We start from the raw sequence: 17,941 nt of genomic DNA on the forward strand, positions 1-17,941 counted from the left end.
CTTTGGCCAAACTGCCAAACTCGTAATGCGGCGATCTTTACCACTGGGGTCGCGGCGGTAAGACTGCCACTGCCAGTGTGGCAGTCTTAAGATCGCCACACTCGTAATGAGGGCCTCAGTCTTGAACACTGAGTAAGAAGGGTCATGCTAGTCATAATCAGTGGGGCTTACAAATAGTTGGATATTTTCAGTGCAGGGCAGGCGACCTTGGTGAATAATGTAAGCTGGAATGAGTAAAGATCTGTTACACATATACCAATTAACATGGTGCATGTCTACATATAGGGGGTCATTCTGACCCTGGCGGTCCATGACCGCCATGGCGGAGGGCGGCGGAAGCACTGCCAACACGCTGGCGGTGCTTCCTGGGCGATTCTGACCGCGGTGGTAAAGCCGCGGTCAGAAAAGGGGAGCCGGCGGTTTCCCGCCGGTTTCCCGCCGGTTTCCCGCTGGCCCAGGGTATCCGCCATGGCGGCGCTGCTTACAGCACCGCCATGGGGATTCCGACCGCCTTCCCGCCATCCTGTTTCTGCCGGTGTCCACCGCCAGAACCAGGATGGCGGGAACGGGTGCCGTGGGGCCCCTGGGGGCCCCTGCACTGCCCATGCCACTGGCATGGGCAGTGCACGGGCCCCCTAACAGGGCCCCACAAACATTTTCACTGTCTGCTGTGCAGACAGTGAAAATCGCGACGGGTGCCACTGCACCCGTCGCACCCCTGCAACTCCGCCGGCTCCATTCCGAGCCGGCTTCATTGTTGAAGGGGCTTTCCCGCTGGGCCGGCCGGCGGTCTTCTGGCGTTCGCCCGCCGGCCCAGCGGGAAAGCCAGAATGGCCGCCGCGGTCTTTCGGCGGGAACCGCTTGGCGGGCGGCGACCGCCGACCGCCGCGGTCAGAATGACCGCCATAGTATTCTTCGAAAGACATGGACCTATCTGGAATATACCTTGATCCATTTGCTTCATCCAGTCTTTTTATGAGCTGCAAATATCCAGTCAACGGAGTTTGTTAGTTTAACATTGTTCTGTCTCTTCAGTTCCATACCCAGGATGTAGTTACATCCTGCATGCCCCAATCAGTTTTGTGTGGGCGGAGGCCTCCAAGAACATCAATATTGTTTTGTATTGTAGCATTTGTATAATGATTACTACCTCTATGTGGGGTGATGAAGCACCTATTAACACGGAGAGTAAACTACACCGTGTAGGGTGTGTAGTATACACTGGGCACTGTTATAGCAGGAGTCAAATGTTGTGAACTGCCACTATTAGAATGCTGCCAGTATTCCTCTCCAGCACCCTGAAATAGAGGTCAAATTTGAGAGCTCACAAAATCGGTTTCCACTTTTACCACACAGTGCTTCAGCTGTAGGCCTAATGTCTGTGAGGGTCCCGAGCTGCTCTCTTATAGGATGCCTGCATCTTATGACATCAGACATCTTTGCAGAAGAACTGGGCTACGAATGTGGACAAAGATTGCCCATACCAAGGAGGTGTGCTGTCTCTGGTGCTCTTTTGGTTCAAAATTGAGACTACTAACCATAGCGCGACGTGCATAGATTTTTCAAAGTGTGATGTCCAAGGTAACCATCAAGCTAATGATTCTGGGTATTGTAGTCCTGATGTCAACAAGCTGCTACAGCTGCAGCTGCTACATGGGTTCACCCCAGAGCAGAGGTTGTCTTATACTGGCTAATATATGAAAACAAACTAGTGAAATGTAATCAACATTTCACAGAATATTTAATTTAGCAAGGACCACAAAAGTGTGGCTGCTGAATCTCTATTACTGCCAAACTCTGGAGTTAATCAAGGGTTTAAGTTAGAAGTTGGGGGCTAGCTTGCAAGGCATTCAGGTACTTGCAAACTCATTTGTGTTTGCAGGTTCATTGGATTCACAGGACACCAACTCTTAATATTATGCAAGTTATGGCTATCTTTCCAGTAGTTCTGCAATCTGTTAATTAAGCATGACCTATTTTCTGAAAAAATGTGTGTGATAGCCATTAAAGCCCTCAAATCGGCTTATGTTTTCTTCATCAGCTTTATCTGAGGTGTACTCCGAGTCTACCCAGGTATCCCTCAGCTATGTGATGTCCTTTGCTCCATTATTCCCATTATCAATTAAGGTATCGGGAAACATTGCAAGTTCACAACCTTAAACCTCATATTCTTGAACACGTTTAACTATCATCCTTGTCCAGTTACAACCAATGTGGTATCTTCCTGTGTTTATGACCCAGATATTTTCCTTCTCCATAAGTTCTGGTCCTGGCAGACATTGCTGTATGCTGCCTTTTATTTAATTGTTCATTCTTTCCTCTGACATAGGTTTCGTTTTGCCTGCTCTGTCAGTCTTTCTATCAGTTAGTTCATAGAGCTGTTTATCTCCAGTGTTTACCTGTCTGCTTCAGTTACCAGTCCTACTTTGTAAATTAGTATTTGTACGTGTACAAAACGTCCTCCCAAGTTCCACCCTCCTAGATTTGCAACTCCTCTCAACTTTCTCCCTGAACCAAACTATCTAGAAGGTGTTGGTTCTAGTCCTTCCACTATTTAACTCTTTTTTCCTATTATTATCGTTTTCCTTCCCCTTCTAATACTCTACCCATAACAACTCTGCCATCCTTTGCTGAATGCATCATTATTTTTCTTCTTGTTTTTTGCTGTGTCAAATTGTGTGCCCCATTTCTCTTACCGTTTCCTATCTTTTCCTCCTTTTGTCTACCACCTGCCTTCTACCTGCTTCCTTGTATCACCTGCTTCTTTTGTGTACACTCTGTCACTTCTCCTTGTTCCACTTCTTCTGGAGTCAACCTGTTCATTAGAAACGATAAAAGATTCTAGGTAGAATGCTTGCAGACGTCTCAGGTACTGGAAACTGATCTGCATTCCAGTCCATTGTTTTTGCCTACTGTGCCACTCCAGAAGAACAACCATATGAAAATCAAAAATGGTCCTACATTAGAGGTGGAGGCCAGTCTGAATTGCTAGGACATGTCCTCTCTAAGCGAGAAGCCAAGCAACCAAAGACTGGTTTCAGCTTTATGAGACAATGCAGATTGGATTCCAATGGCACAGCAAGCACGGGGCCCACATCTAGGCATACCTGGGTCCTACCTATCGCACTTAGGTCATTTCAGTAATACATATAAAGGTGGTGGATGGAAGGCTTACGGAAACCTCAGCTACTGGAAGCTGCTTGAGCCGAGTTCCAGGGCATCATTTTTAGCCTCATGAATGAGGAGAAGCTTGGATCAAATGACACAATGAGCACGGGACCAATGCACAGAAAACAACTCCTGTCAAGAGAAGGATTAAATGTGTTACAAGGTTTGGAATAGGCACGCAATATACCCATATGGAAGAGGGTATTTGGGAAAGGGATTCCCCAGTAAAAAAAATATTTTCTCTATGGAGATACAAAAGCATAAGCTATTAAATGTACCTTTGTGACTATTTACACATGCGGAATTCTAAACCTCATTACAGTTTCACCTGCAGCAATTCCACACATTTCAGTAGTCAAGGAAATCTACTACTGCCATAGGTTAGATTTTCACTGCTCCAGAAATGAATCCTGTAATAATTGGTCATTTTCTCCAAACGCAGGAATAATCCTATGAAAGAAATGTTTCTCCCTGTATCACTGGTCCTATTGTCTGTGAGCCTATTTCACTAATTTATTTGCACTTTTAACATAGTTTTACGAGCAAAATGGCCGTATTTACGACTGCTAGGCATTCACAAAAGGTGCCCGAGCTATTGTCAATCCATATACTCACGCTTAATATTAATCCACAATAACCTGATATCATGCAGGAATACGTGCAGGGGATCAGAAATGGGCGATTCAAGGTTTATTCAGCCTTGAGATTTTGTGCATGTACACCAACAGATAGGTTTATGATCATTCAGAATCTTCTCTGCAGCCCTTTCCTACCTGGGGATTTGTAATGGAATTACAAGTGGAAAGTAAATTGCTTTCTAGGGTGGTAAAGAGAAAGGGCCATCACTAAACGTTGTGTGAGAACAGGGAAGGGGCTTTCTCCATTTAGAAAAATAAAGATAAAAATACCATTGGCAAAGGTGCTTGGTACCCCCTATATGGATTTACAGTATGTTGACATTTCTGCACTAGGTATATACTATACCATCACTGACACAAAAAATAAGTCACAGGATGTTTCGAGACATTCGACTATCAAGCTGTGACTGGTTCAGCTTTCCAGGCGTAATTCTGGAAGGTTTTGCGACTAAACAAACGTTCTAAATCTGCATCCTTGTGTAGGAGAAACTGTTGGTGCGGATTTACCTCTGTTTTTGTGAATTGAGATTAGGCTGGGAAATGAGCAGACTGAAAGCTTTTTTTACTGAGACAGTAATGCTTGTTACAGGATGTCATTGTGAAGTGTTTTTCACAGTTGTGCCCAGTTTCTCATGTGTCGTAAAGTCATATTGTTCTGTTTGGGATGCCGCTTGGACTTTCCAGTGGATGCCACTTGGACTTTCCATGTTGAGAGAATTCAAATCACAAGATTAATTTATTCTTGGTTCAAGAGTCTTCATCACGTTACAGTTAGGTAAATCGTTCAATTTCGCAAATCTGAAGAGAATGAAGGAGGACTTGTGTCTGAAATTCCAATTGCACACGCTTGTGTGAAGTTATCCAACTAGAACAGAAAGAAGTAGTTCTGCTTTGAAAGAGGCATGTGTCCAGTATCAGAATGCTAAATTCTGATTGGGTGCAGTGAAGTTGACGACCAGAATTTGCCTTCCTCCACCCCTCCGTGACAGATATCGAAGGACGGGGGGGAGGGCGAGAAGAAGGCACATCTTTCTTTGTGCACACCAACAGTGTTAGTGTATCAGACTGCAGTCCCACTAAGGCTTAGGGAAGCCTCTGCTCCTCCCCTCAGGTATCAGAGGAAAACACTAGGAGACGCTTTACCTGGTAGTTTCTATTTCCCTCGTGTAACGGTGTTGCTACTACCATGAAGGAGAGGATAATGTGGCGATTTCGGACGCAGTGTACTAGTAGGGGTGAGGCCAGTGATGACACACTTGCAGGCAGTGTTGGAGGAGACACACTAAATAATATACCCACTCCTTTATCTCCCCTGGCCTAGACTGTTGCCACGATTTCCAACTGACTGAGTTTGAGAAGCTAACTGTACTGCAAAAGGATCCTTACACAGAAAGGAAGACTCAAAGGAAGCTGGTTCACAGTAGGACTACTGGAGGAGTGCGAGCGCACATCCAGGTAGTTATTAGCAGAGTAGTAGGCTATCGGTAGAGTGTTGCCTCGAAACCCTGCAATCACATCCAGAGCTGATACCTGTCCAGGACCATTCTCTCCCTTAGCTAATATTGCTTAGTTGCCACATTTTTGTCATACTTAAAATGGGATGCCTTCCCATCGCTGGCCTATCTTTTTCTGATGATTTCTATATCATGCATAGTTTTCTTGCAACATGTTGCCAAATTTACATATATACAATAGTTTCATAGTTTGCTTTGCAGTGGAATCGATAACCAAACGCCAACAGACATTTCAGAGACTGAGATCACTGTTAAAGCATATTCTTGCTATACTCATCTTCTTCATTGAAAACGTTGCATCATCATGGCCTGCAGATTATTGAATGTTGAAATTGATGATTTCTCTGCAAGGGTGTTTCGGAATGCTAAAATAATCATATTTAACTTTACAGCCACCAAGCAAAATTCTCTCGAGTATTTTGGGGAAAAGCAACCTTCAGTTTGCAGGAATGAGCATCACTCTGAATATATCTACCACCAGCCTAAACATGATGACGCCAGACTCAAAACAGGTATTGGTTTTCCTGGAGACAAATAATTCAAATATGGCCAAGGCAAATGCATGCGCTCACAAAGGCATACAACTTAGAATGGATTCAAATTTATTTATAAATGGCTGCCTGCCAATACAGATATTGGCAGAAATGACAGCACGAGGAGACTGTGGGGGCAAATACATTTGAAAAAGTATGGGAGGGGAGAGAAGCAGGTGAAGACACCCAGAGGGAGCCACACAGAGGACAACAAAAAAGTCCCTCATACACTGCTGTATACGGTTACAAGATCAGTAGAGGAAGTGTACAACTCATCCAATCAAAACACTGTGAGAAATGCTTCTTGGGCAGGACAAGCAAAAGAAAAGGGTGGAAAGCCATTGAATCAGGAGCAGGGAACTGAAATAGACAAGAAGGCCATCAAATCATGCAAGGGGGCTGGGACACAAGGTCCATTCTTAATCTGTATTGAGTACAAAGGCCATGTTGTAGGCCAACAAAGAACACCCCATGAGTTAAATGAAATCCTGTACTGACTCTGTGTTGACTGAAGGTCTGCCGATGTAGTTGTCATGCTGAGGGGCAGGGCTCTGTCTCACACTCAGCAAAGTGGTAATGGGAGGAGGGACTGGAGTAGATGAAAAAGAGAAATGTAACAATGTGAAGACATGTGATCTGTGAAATAATTTTGCATTCGTGTGTTAATACTGCTGTGCACTGAGAGCAGAAGACTCTTTATTCTGAGATGTCACTAACTGTGAGGCTATGATTAGCTATGACCAGCCTGCCACCGTACACTCAAGCCCATTTGCTGATTTATAGGACACAAACTGAGGTGAACCAGTGGTAGGGAGAAACTTGAGATGAAGTGCAAGATTATGTTGTAAACCGGGAGAGTGATTTATGTACATCAGTGTCGTCACACTCTCTGAGCCAGTCCTGCGCACCCACCATGGTAGATCACGTGAGGATCTGTGGGTAGAGTCTCATGTCACGCCAATTTCTCTCTTCACAAAGACAGACTCTTTGCAGTGTCATGGAGATCAGCATTACCCAAAATGTCCTTGAGAACTACTGATTTTCAAAACATGTAAATGACACTTGTTAGCAATTGGGTCTCTAGCTGGCATAGGTTTGCACCCTGTCCAAGTAGGGACCACAATACTAGTCAGGATAAGTCAGTTACACACCATAAATTAACCTGTGCTCACCCTCTGGTAGCTTGGCAAAGAGCAGGCAGGCTTAACTTTGGGGACAATGTGTAAAGTATCTGTGCAACACTTAGGGCCTCATTCTAACTTTGGAGGACGGTGTTAAACCGTCCCAAAAGTGGCGGATATACCACCTACCGTATTACGAGTTCCATAGGATATAATGGACTCGTAATACGGTAGGTGGTATATCCGCCACTTTTGGGACGGTTTAACACCGTCCTCCAAAGTTAGAATCAGGCCCTTAGATTAGTAAAACAGTGAAAGCACACACAAAACAATCCATACCAGGTTAGAGGAAGAGAGCTGAATTTAATAAACAAAACAAGACCAAAACGACAAAAATCCAAGAAGCAGAAATCTAGATATGAACTTTTAAAGCATATCTGCAAATATAGGGGGTCATTCTGACCCTGGCGGCCGGTGACCGCCAGGGTCACCGACCACGGGAGCACCGCCAACAGGCTGGCGGTGCTCCCAAGGGCATTCTGACCGCGGCGGTTCAGCCGCGGTCAGAAAGGGTAAACCAGAGGTCTCCCGCCGGTTTACCGCTGCCCCATTGAATCCTCCATGGCGGCGGAGCGCGCTCTGCCGCCATGGGGATTCAGACACCCCCTACCGCCATCCTGTTCATGGCGGGAAACCCGCCATGAACAGGATGGCGGTAGGGGGTGTCGTGGGGCCCCTGGGGGCCCCTGCAGTGCCCATGCCAATGGCATGGGCACTGCAGGGGCCCCCGTAAGAGGGCCCCACAAAGTATTTCAGTGTCTGCTTTGCAGACACTGAAATACGCGACGGGTGCAACTGCACCCGTCGCACCCCTGCAACTACGCCGGCTCAATTCTGAGCCGGCATCCTCGTTGCAGGTGCATTTCCGCTGGGCCGGCGGGCGCTCTTTTGGAGAGCGCCCGCCGGCCCAGCGGAAATGTAAGAATGGCCGCCGCGGTCTTTTGACCGCGGTGCGGTCATTTGTCGGCGGTACCTTGGCGGACGGCCTCCGCCGTCCGCCAAGGTCAGAATCAGGGCCATAGTTCTTAAAAGCATAAAGCGCCAACCACAGCTATCTGATCACACTAGACTAGGTGAAATCTGAAAAGTCAGGCTGACTGTGATAGAGTGTGGGTCAGATAAAGGGACCAGCCTTGTTCTGCTGAAAAAGTACCTTGTGTAGAGGGTTGCTTAGATGTCGAAGACCCGATGCGAAGAGCAGAGGAGGCGATCTGTCGGTGTTGATCCCTTAGGATGCAGGCGATGCAAGAGTTCCAATTTGCACAGTCAGAGATGCATCATTGTTGAGCCACGCAGCCATTTGCGATGTCCTCGAAGTGTTGCATCAACGAACCCTTTGTGTTAAAGGTGATGCATCATCGTCGAGGCTTGCAGCCGGAGATGTGATGTCTTTGTCCTCAGCTCTAGCGGCGATGCATGGGTGTCAGGGGGAGATGCATCGGTTCCAACCGGCGCAACAACAGTGATGTGTGGTGTTTATAGTTACAACACTTTATACCCACCTTCAAGGGCCAAACACTGGACTGATACCACTTAGCAAAGCAAAACTTGCAGCAAGAAAAGTCTATGTGCTGTTGTAGGGCGGAGTAAAGTTTTTGATGCCCCTGAGACTTCAGAACAGGAGATAAGCCAGCAATCCCTTGAAGTCACTTTGATTCTGCGAATGTAGAAATGAAGGTCAAGTCCTTCTCACTCCCAGGCAAGGAGGGTAGCAGGCACCTGGCTAGGCACAGCAGAGCAGGAGTCCAGCAAAGTCCAGCAGAGTATAGCAGAGTGACAATGCCTTCAGCAGTGCAGCAGTCATTCTTCCTGGCAGTGTGTCCACAGGTACAGGAGTTTATTGAGTTGGTGGAGTGAAAATTCCAATTCTTATAGCCAGTGGTGCATTTGAAGTGGGGTGCACCTCAAAGAGCGGCCTTTGAAATGCATAGAGTCCCTGCCCTTCCTGCCCTGCTCCAGACACACTACAGGGTGTTATGCAGCCCTTCGTGTGAGCTCTGGACCCAGACCATTCAGGTGTATGTGTCAGCTCCGCCCTCCCATCCTGCCCAGGGTGACCCATCAACATGCAAATGGCCACTCAGTCACACCTAAGCTCCCTTTGTGTGTAGCTGTCTGGAGGGACTACACAACAGCCCAGCTGTCACCCTCCCAGAAATGTATTCAGAGACAGGCAGAAGGCACTAGGGGCCAGATGGTCGAAAGGAACTTAACCCATTCTGTGTCTATGGGAAAATGTGTTCGTACATATGGCCCTAGGTGATTTAAGGAAGAAAATGGCAACGTTCTAAAGTGGCATTTTCAGAATTACAATTTAAAACCCAACTTCACCATAAGTTGTGATTTTAAATTGTGGTTCCAGAGACACCAAACGTAGGGGTCCCATCTCTTCCTAATTGGAAATTACACTTATAAAATGTAACAAGGCAATCCCAATGTTAACCTATGGGAGAGATAGGCCTTGCAGTAGTGAAAAACAAATTTAAGAGTTTTTCACTACCAGGATATGCAAAACTTAAAAGTACATGTCCAACTTTTTAAATACACTGCACCCTGTCCTTGGGGTTGTCCAGGACTTATCTTAGGATGACATATGTATTCAAAAGGACGGTTTGGGCCTGGCAAGGGCATTAACTTGCCAGGCCGACAAGCCAATTTACAACTGCATACACAGGTTCTGCAAAGACAGGCTGAGCCATGTTTGAAGGACTACTGCAGTGGGTATCACAATCAGTGCTGCATCCTCACCAGTAGCCTTTAATTTACAGACCCTGGGCACAGGTAGTGCACTTTTACTAGGGACTTATTAGTAAATTAAATATTTCAGTTGTGGATGAGCCAGTTTTATCATGTTTCAGGGGAAGAGCACATGCACTTTATCACTGGTTAGCATTGCCTGCAGTCCTAAAGCCAGCAAAAAGGAGGTCAGCAAAACAGGAGGTCAGCAAAACAGGAGGTCAGAGGGCAAAAGGTTAGGGAAACCCACACCAAGGATGCCAGGTCTAACAACACTTGGTCAGAAAGAATGAAACAAGCTCTCATCACTAAAACAGTGGATAACAGTGATAGCCTCTTTTACAGAACAGGGCACACAATCTATTAATACATTCAGTAAGACTTGCTCTGAGGTGTAGCAGGTTCTGCAGGTGCCAAAGAAACTGAAGCTTGGACCTGATGTGCTTCTTCGTGCTTGTACTGAGAATAAGCTGTCTTGCTTTTCACAGCTATTTAATGTTGTTTACAGGTTAGGTAGCATGGAACAAGAGGCGGCCAGCTTCAAGTTCATGTCTCAAAACATAGCAACAGCAGTGAGGCACAAGATGAGGGTACCAGTCTCACCTCACTTCATTTTACAGAAGGGGTGGGAAGGAGGTCTCTGCTGGGAAAAGAAGTGCCACATCACCATGGGAGAATAGAGGGTCTCATAAGCACAACACATTTGTTTCCCTCAAGCACTGTTTGCACAATCAGAAAATGCTATTGAAACAAGCCAATGGCAGAAAAGGGCTGTCCCAAAGCTCCTCTCTGTGTATTATATGCTTTTGTGAATTATGTGTGTCTTATTTTCCGCGTGGAGTGTGTGGCACTTCAAGTCTTTTCAGACAGCTCAAGATATCTGTAGAGAGACCTACAAAGGTTGCCCCTGTGTCTTTGTCTCATTATGGAGTGACTAAGGACCTCAAAAACTAAGTTAGCCTACATCCAAACAGTGCATTTTCAGAAATAATTTATACGTAAGATGCAAGGTGTCCCATCAAAGAAAGCACACATTAAGCATATTTAACTGTAGTGTTAGATTTCTTTGGGAAGTTTATTAATTGGATTGAAGTAAAAAAGCGTCAAAGGATCAATTCAGTATGGTTTCTGTTTTGTGTCCAAAATCTGTTCAACTCTATGCACTCTGTTTACATTATCATTAGATTGAATGAAGGCAAAGCTTCCAGCATCTGACCACACAGCAGTAACATTTAATGCTCCAGGATGTCAGTGAGCAAGACATTATGCAACAGAGAACCATACTGGGAGCATGCACCTTCCGCAGATATGAATAATGTTGCAGGGGTATGGGCATCATGGTGAGTGGTGGTCCGAAGAGACTCCTCTTGTCCTCTGCAGTGCATAGCAGGGGAGCAGATGCTGCAAGGAAACAGGGTAAGAGGGACTGTGCCGTTGCCTGGGTTGATAGAGGAACTGGTGACAGGCAGCACCAGTCTGCCGGCAGACCTTTGCAGCAGCAAGACTGGTATTCAGCTGCAACTAAGGGATGTCAAACTAGCCCTTTAAAAAAAAACATAGGTTTCACTTTGTAAACATCCTGAAGTTTAAAAAAAAACATTGCGAAGTTGTGAGCAGGGAGACTTTGAAACTTTGCACACCATTAGGCACTCAAACCCATGGAAAAGTAGGTGCGCTCACACCCAAGGACACAAAGGAGCAGGCAGACATAGAGATATGCATAGAAGCCAACAGACATAAAGGTACCACTGCATGCAAGCCTACAAATGGAGGTAGCAATGCCCACACAGACAATATTAATGCTGGCATAATGTAAAATGTCAAAATATATACCTACATCACCAACACAACACCATCAACACACATGCAGTTACAAACAATACATATAAACATTATGGCCCTCATTATAACCCTGGTGGTCGGTGACCGCCAGGGCTATAGTGGCGCTAGTACCGCCAACAGGCTGGCGGTACTAGTCACCATATTATGACCGCAGCGGTTTCGCCCCGGTAACACCGCCGGGACTGTCGGTATACCGCCATGGCGGTCCCGGCGGTCGTAATCAACCAGGGCAGCGCTGCAAGCATCGCTGCCCTGGGGATTTCGACTCCCCTTACTGCCAGCCTTTCCATGGCAGTAGACATCAACATGGATAGGCTGGTGGTAAGGGGACTCGGGGTGCCCCTGGGGGCCCCTGCACTGCCCATGCGCTTGGCATGGGCAGTGCAGGGGCCCCCAGGCATAGCCCCATCGCACATTTCACTGCTCGAACGGCAGGCAGTGAAATGTGCGATGGGTGCTACTGTACACGCTGCAAATCAGCATTGTCGCCGGCTCTATTACGAGCCAGCAGCAATGTTGATGTGACTTTTCTGCTGGGCCAGCGGACGGTAACATTGTTACCGTCCGCTGGCCCATCGGAAAAGTCATAATAGGGAACCAGAAGTACCGCCGGCACTGGCGGTATTCTGGCTCCCGCAGCCTCTGCGGTCTTTTGCAAAGACCGCCGAGGTTGTAATGAGGGCCTATATGTTGCCTATTGGATTTTGGGACAGAAACCATTTTATAGTCCAAGAATAGGACTGATGGATCCTAGGACTCTTCTGAACCTCTGGATGGTATTCCGCTGTGGCTGTCCAATCCTCAACCACTCCAAAGAAAGAAGTTTCCAAGACCTGCTGGGGTCATACAGACATGCTGCATTACCACTATAAGGCAGCCAGTCTTTTTAGTAGGTCTGGTATCTGGCAATCAGATAGCATGTCCTACTTGTTTGTCAGCCTTCAGGGCCAGTCTTGTGCCACATCCCTATCTTGGACATTGCTTCAAGTATTATCTATTTATAGCCCTATCGGCCGCACACTACCCATCCCATAAGACTACCTTTCAAACCCTGTGTCTGTGAGGAGCTCAGACTTTACAAAGCAAGAGGGACCAGGATATTCAGTAGGTAGAATGATCCGGTTTTAGAAGGAAATAAGGGATCACATGTGTAGCCCTCCTCCTGCTACATTAATCCTATAAATGTGAAGAAGTCACTAGAGCTTGTGTGTGTTCCTTGGAAGTATGATATTTGTTGCATGGCCCTAGTCAGGATCTGGTAGGCCTTTGTGCGTGTCCCTTCAAAAGGAATTCCATTAATCCTCCTTGTGGGAGAGGTACATCTTCCCCCTTATGTACCTCTGATATTGAGGTTTGGCTCACAGTACTATTATCTGTTCTCATTTGGCATTGGAAGAAGAGCTATGTTTCTTGACCACTAAAACAGGTGGTGTCACTAGATAAGGGCCCAGCTGTATGAAAATTGGATTTGAAAAAAGTGGTTGCAAGTTGAAAACCAGTGTTTTGCAAATCCAGTGTGATTTTGCTAACCAACCTATTTACTAATAGGTAGGTTTGCAAAATGAGCATTTGGAACCAGATGTACAGAGCTTTTGTTAGAGAGCAGGTGAACTGATTGCAAAAAAGCTTATTGAAATGTACAAAAGGCAAATTCCGATTTGGTACCTTGTTACAGACTCACAATTTGCGCTTTCAAATCAGTATTTGGATGGGGCGTTTATGGCATCCCTTCCAAATACCGATTTGCAGTAGTATGTAGTAATGTTTTGAAAGATATTTCTGCTCATCACGCCTCCCCTGGGGAGGCGTACAGTTTTGAAACATTCCCAGGTTTACAGATGCTTGTAAATCTAGGAATGCGTCAAAAACCATGGGTGTTGCATGGGAAATCTCACTTCAATGCCCTTGGAACCCCCTCCCCTATGCAGTGTAAGGCAGTGCAGCGACTTACACTGCTTTGCTTTACACGATATCTATGAGATCATGAAAAGCCACGCAAAGTAGCTTTGCATGGCATTGTAGAAATGGGTCTGCACTCTGTACTGCCGGAGCGTCATAAAAAGTTACGCACCGGCGGTGCAAGGGGCTTGTAAATAAGCGCCTACGTCTACCTAAGTCATCAGTAAATGTTGGTTTATTAGACTAGCTCACAGTACCACATCTAAACCCCTAACCTTTCAGGGTTATACAAGTCATTGGTGACCTCAAACATGACCACTCTAACTCCCAATGTATTCACTGAAACTGGTTTAACCCTTTTGCTCATTACTTTTGCATACCCAAAGTATCAACAAGAAAAGATACCCAAAAACATTTTCAAAAATTTATTGTAGAGTCATAATTCCTGTAATGAAAACATGAGCTGAGATTATTAAGCAGATGAGACACAACAATGTAATAAGCATTATCAGAATGGTGAAAAATACAAACAATTCAAGCATTTTATTTGTTACTAGTGTTACTCCTATCTGTCACTAATACCTATACACTAAAGAGAGCATAGCGTAGGTACCCTCTCTCAGTCCTTTTGGGATGGTCTTACACGGCGGCAAACACCGCCGTGTTTATGCTGATGGTCTTTCCATGCTGGCGGTCTTTCTATAGACGGCCAGCCCCCCTGAGACTCCGCCCCGACATTGTTTCCGCCCGCCGGCCCAGCAGAATGCAGGGCCAGGAAATTGCTGATGGCTCCCCATGGAGCCGCCGCCAATGCTACTATGTGGCGGGTGCAGCAACACCCATCGCGCAGATCACTGACCGTAAATCGGGCAGTGACCTGCGCGACGGGGCACTGCACGGGGGCCCCTGCAGTGCCCATGCCAAGTGCATGGGCAGTGCAGGGGCCCCCAGGGGGGCCTCGGAGCACCCCTTCTGCCAGTCTTTCCCTGGCAGGGTAACCCGCCAGAGAAAGGCTGGGGGAAACAGGGTACATTATCCAGAGGGCAGTGCTGCTTGCAGCGCTGCCCTGTCGGATCATGTAATCCTCCATCGTCAGGCTGCCTGTCGGCGGTAGCCTGGCGGTGGCAGAGGGCCGCCACAGGCGGCCCTCCCTCTGTTAATAATATGGCGGTTCGGACAGCCATGCCGGTGGTGGTCTTTTCTGCTGGCATGGCTGTCTGAACCGCCAAGTTCATAATGATGGCCTAAATTTCAGAAAGCCAGTCTCAGTGCAATTATTGCTGCATCCGTCTAAGTGTACAGGCTATCTTCCTTCTCTGTAAGAAGCTCGGAGTCAGTAGACATTCATCTCAGGCACAGCGCACAACTGTTCCATGATAACCTCAGCATGAACTGCTCCTCTCACCTATATACAAAACTTTCCTCATCATACTGTGGTAGAGGTGTAGAAAAGCTTCTTTAGTTTGTCTAGAGTGAAAGAGTTGTCTCCTACGAGCACAGAAAAATACAAAAAGGGCATCTCATTCTGATTGTATGACCCTGGAATTGAATGTGCAGACTACAGGGCAACAATGCCTATGAAGAATAAATACGTGCAAATTGGGCGTTAATGAAAGCATGTTAATATCACACTAGAAAATGATGTCAAGTTACAAAGGAAATCCAAAATGGAGACTAAGCACAGGCCCTACAACAACAGTATAGCTTCCACATGCTGAATTATTGCATTGGTCTTTAGTTGGTCTCTAAGTTCACCTTATACATCAACATGCATAATATATCCCCTCAGCCAGATATCTGCTCCGCCCACCATTTATTTATAATTTTAAAAGGAGAATCATCTTTGTGACAGGTTGATAACTAGTAGTAAATCCAGCTCAAAGGTTTTAAATACAATCTCCTTGGTACTACATATCTAATTGTGCAGATCTAATGTAGCCCTACTCAATTTTCAAGTATTGTAACTATCCAACAATATCCATAGAAAATATCATTACCACAAAAGGAAAAAAATTCAAGATAACCTATGCAGGTATTTATAATCACCCTAAATCAACTCAGATATGAGATTATTAGCTTTGTTTAAAAACAAGAACAAAATGTATATTACAGATGATTTTGAAGTACAGCAAAGTGGAAGGATTTACCTGAAAAGGCACCTTCACTTACTTTAAAAAATCTGGCCCTTTAATAGTCGATAAAGGACTAGAAATACACAACAGAAAATTAATATGCGAATGAATCTAGAACAGACACATCCAGACATGGTTTAGACCAAGGGCCCAATTTATATATTGACGGGTGGCCAGTTTCTCCACCAGGGCTAGGGAGTAAATGACTATGTGGCTCTGACAAAGATGTCGCCCACCAAATATAGACATGTCCGTTGTCCCAGCAGACATTTTCAGCATTGGCAGAAACTGCCATGATGGGGGTTCCGCTCAGTGCACTCTAAGTTTGCCGTATGGCAAACTTACAATGGTTAGTTTTTCAGAATGAAAATCCCAACGCAGGATTTTCTTTTTGAAAAAAAAAAGTCCCTTATCATTTGTCTCTTCCTGGCGGTGACGAGCATTGAAAAACGTCTGTATGTCTGCCCGTCTAGATTAGATGGGCAGATATGTAGCCAAACCTCTGACAATCCTTACTCTGTTGGACCGTCAGAGGGATTTGATCAAGGCAGAGATAGAGTAGTCTCTGCCGTCGTCAAACCTATTGTCTCCCCGATTTTAATTGGGTGGGCGGACCATCTTATTGGCTGGGGAGGGAACTCCAGCAACATTTAAACCAGACCCTTAGATTTCTTAGACATATTTCAGGATTTCTGTGAGATAATAATGACTATCGTGCCAATTTGCTCAAGGAATTATCACACCAGCTAGTTTACTGACAAAAGGAATGGTTGGCAAGGGTGGTAATAAGGCAAGGCCCATTTTAGGAAAAACTGCATTTTGGCTATTGGACAAGACTGCTAATGACAGTGGCAATTACTGCATATATTTAGTGTACTCCATTTCGTAATGTTAATTAATAAAAACATTTTGTACTTAAAATAGTACAGTCATGTCTAGATGTGCAACATTTGGAAGTAAGGTTAGAAGGTATGATTCTGTCTTAGAGTATGATATCATAAGCTGAAGAAATTATTTTTTTAATAAAGGACTGAGAAAGATGTTTGTACTGAATATGGCATTATTTTAAAAGGTTATGGCTTTCAAATATATTATAACGTGATCGCTTATTGATGCCTTGTTTTTCTTTTCTTGTTTTTTGGACAGATAATAGCAAACCATCACATGCAATCTATTTCCTTTGCCTCCGGAGGTGATCCGGTAAGATCTTGCTTGCATGTTTTTATTAACACTGAAATTCTGCTTGGAATTGTAGCAGAAGTTAATGCTCTGGTTTGAAATGTCAGGATAGAAAGTTGAAAGGTTAGAAAACTCATCAATATTTGTACAATTCCACTGTCCATGGCCACTGTAGTCAGTGACTCCGCAAAACCTGTTTTTGAAGCCTTCATATGTCCTCCTTATGAATTGTCCAGAGCAATATCTCGTGGGTTGAGCCTTCCCATTTTAGGCAGCTAAGAATGGTCTAGTGTTTCTTGACTTGAAATTACTTGGTCTAGAAACTCTGCAACCAGTTTCACCAAGTTTGCATGTGCACCAGGTAAAATGACGAGTGAAGAGGGGAAGGAAGGAGAGGAGAAGCTGAGGCTTAGGAGCACAATGATGTGTCAAATAATCTAAAGCACAGAAGGCTAAAAAATGTCTTGCCTGATTTGCCAATTCAAGACTGTCCGTCAACAGATAGCTTATTCTTCATATGTCTAAGAGTAGATGCGTTACCCACCACAATCTCCTTCATGAGCAGCAATCTTGCCGGCTAGCTTCGTCCTGCACTGGTGTCTAGACCATCGAAGATAACCAATTGTTTCTCTGGTATTAGATTCTTGTACAGAATCCTGTTTATTTCAACAAGTTTCCCATACGTCAACCGCTTTTCAACACTTTACTATTAGGTGGGAGCAATCTATCTTTTACTGCAAGGCAAACAGCTCCTGGGCCAAATGAACCACTTGTCAGGATCAGTATATTTTGCATAGTTAGCAATTACAAACACTGCTCCTAAAATAAACATTCAGTTCCTCCTCCCAGTTCCTTCTGTTATGTCAACACTATTCATGTAGATTGATGTTAAAGAAGCAATTTAATAATGAGGTCTTCCTGCACAGCAGATTGAATATATATTAGGACTCTCTTTGTTCTAAAAACGGATATAGAGACTCTGGCTTCATGTCAAACTGTTCCGTAGTTTTCAATATTTACCTTGAACTGCTAGGAAAACTGAGGATGCTTCTCTAGTGGCTACTACACTTGAAAACATTCAAGCCTGGATAATTAGCAAACTTTTTAAATTCAATGGCA

The 17,941-nt window shown here is 45.1% G+C and overlaps 1 protein-coding gene across 1 annotated transcript in view; it reads left to right on the forward strand.

Moving 5' to 3' along the window:
- SHC3 (SHC adaptor protein 3) overlaps positions 1-17,941 on the forward strand; it is a 418,135-nt gene that overhangs the window by 285,508 nt on the left and 114,686 nt on the right. Inside the window, exons 4-5 of the mRNA XM_069227563.1 lie at positions 5,713-5,832; positions 16,790-16,843. Coding sequence (XP_069083664.1) covers positions 5,713-5,832; positions 16,790-16,843 — 174 coding nt within the window. The remainder of the gene's footprint in view (positions 1-5,712; positions 5,833-16,789; positions 16,844-17,941) is intronic.

This window comes from Pleurodeles waltl, chromosome 1_1, assembly GCF_031143425.1.
Source record: "Pleurodeles waltl isolate 20211129_DDA chromosome 1_1, aPleWal1.hap1.20221129, whole genome shotgun sequence".
Taxonomy (NCBI): domain Eukaryota; kingdom Metazoa; phylum Chordata; class Amphibia; order Caudata; family Salamandridae; genus Pleurodeles; species Pleurodeles waltl.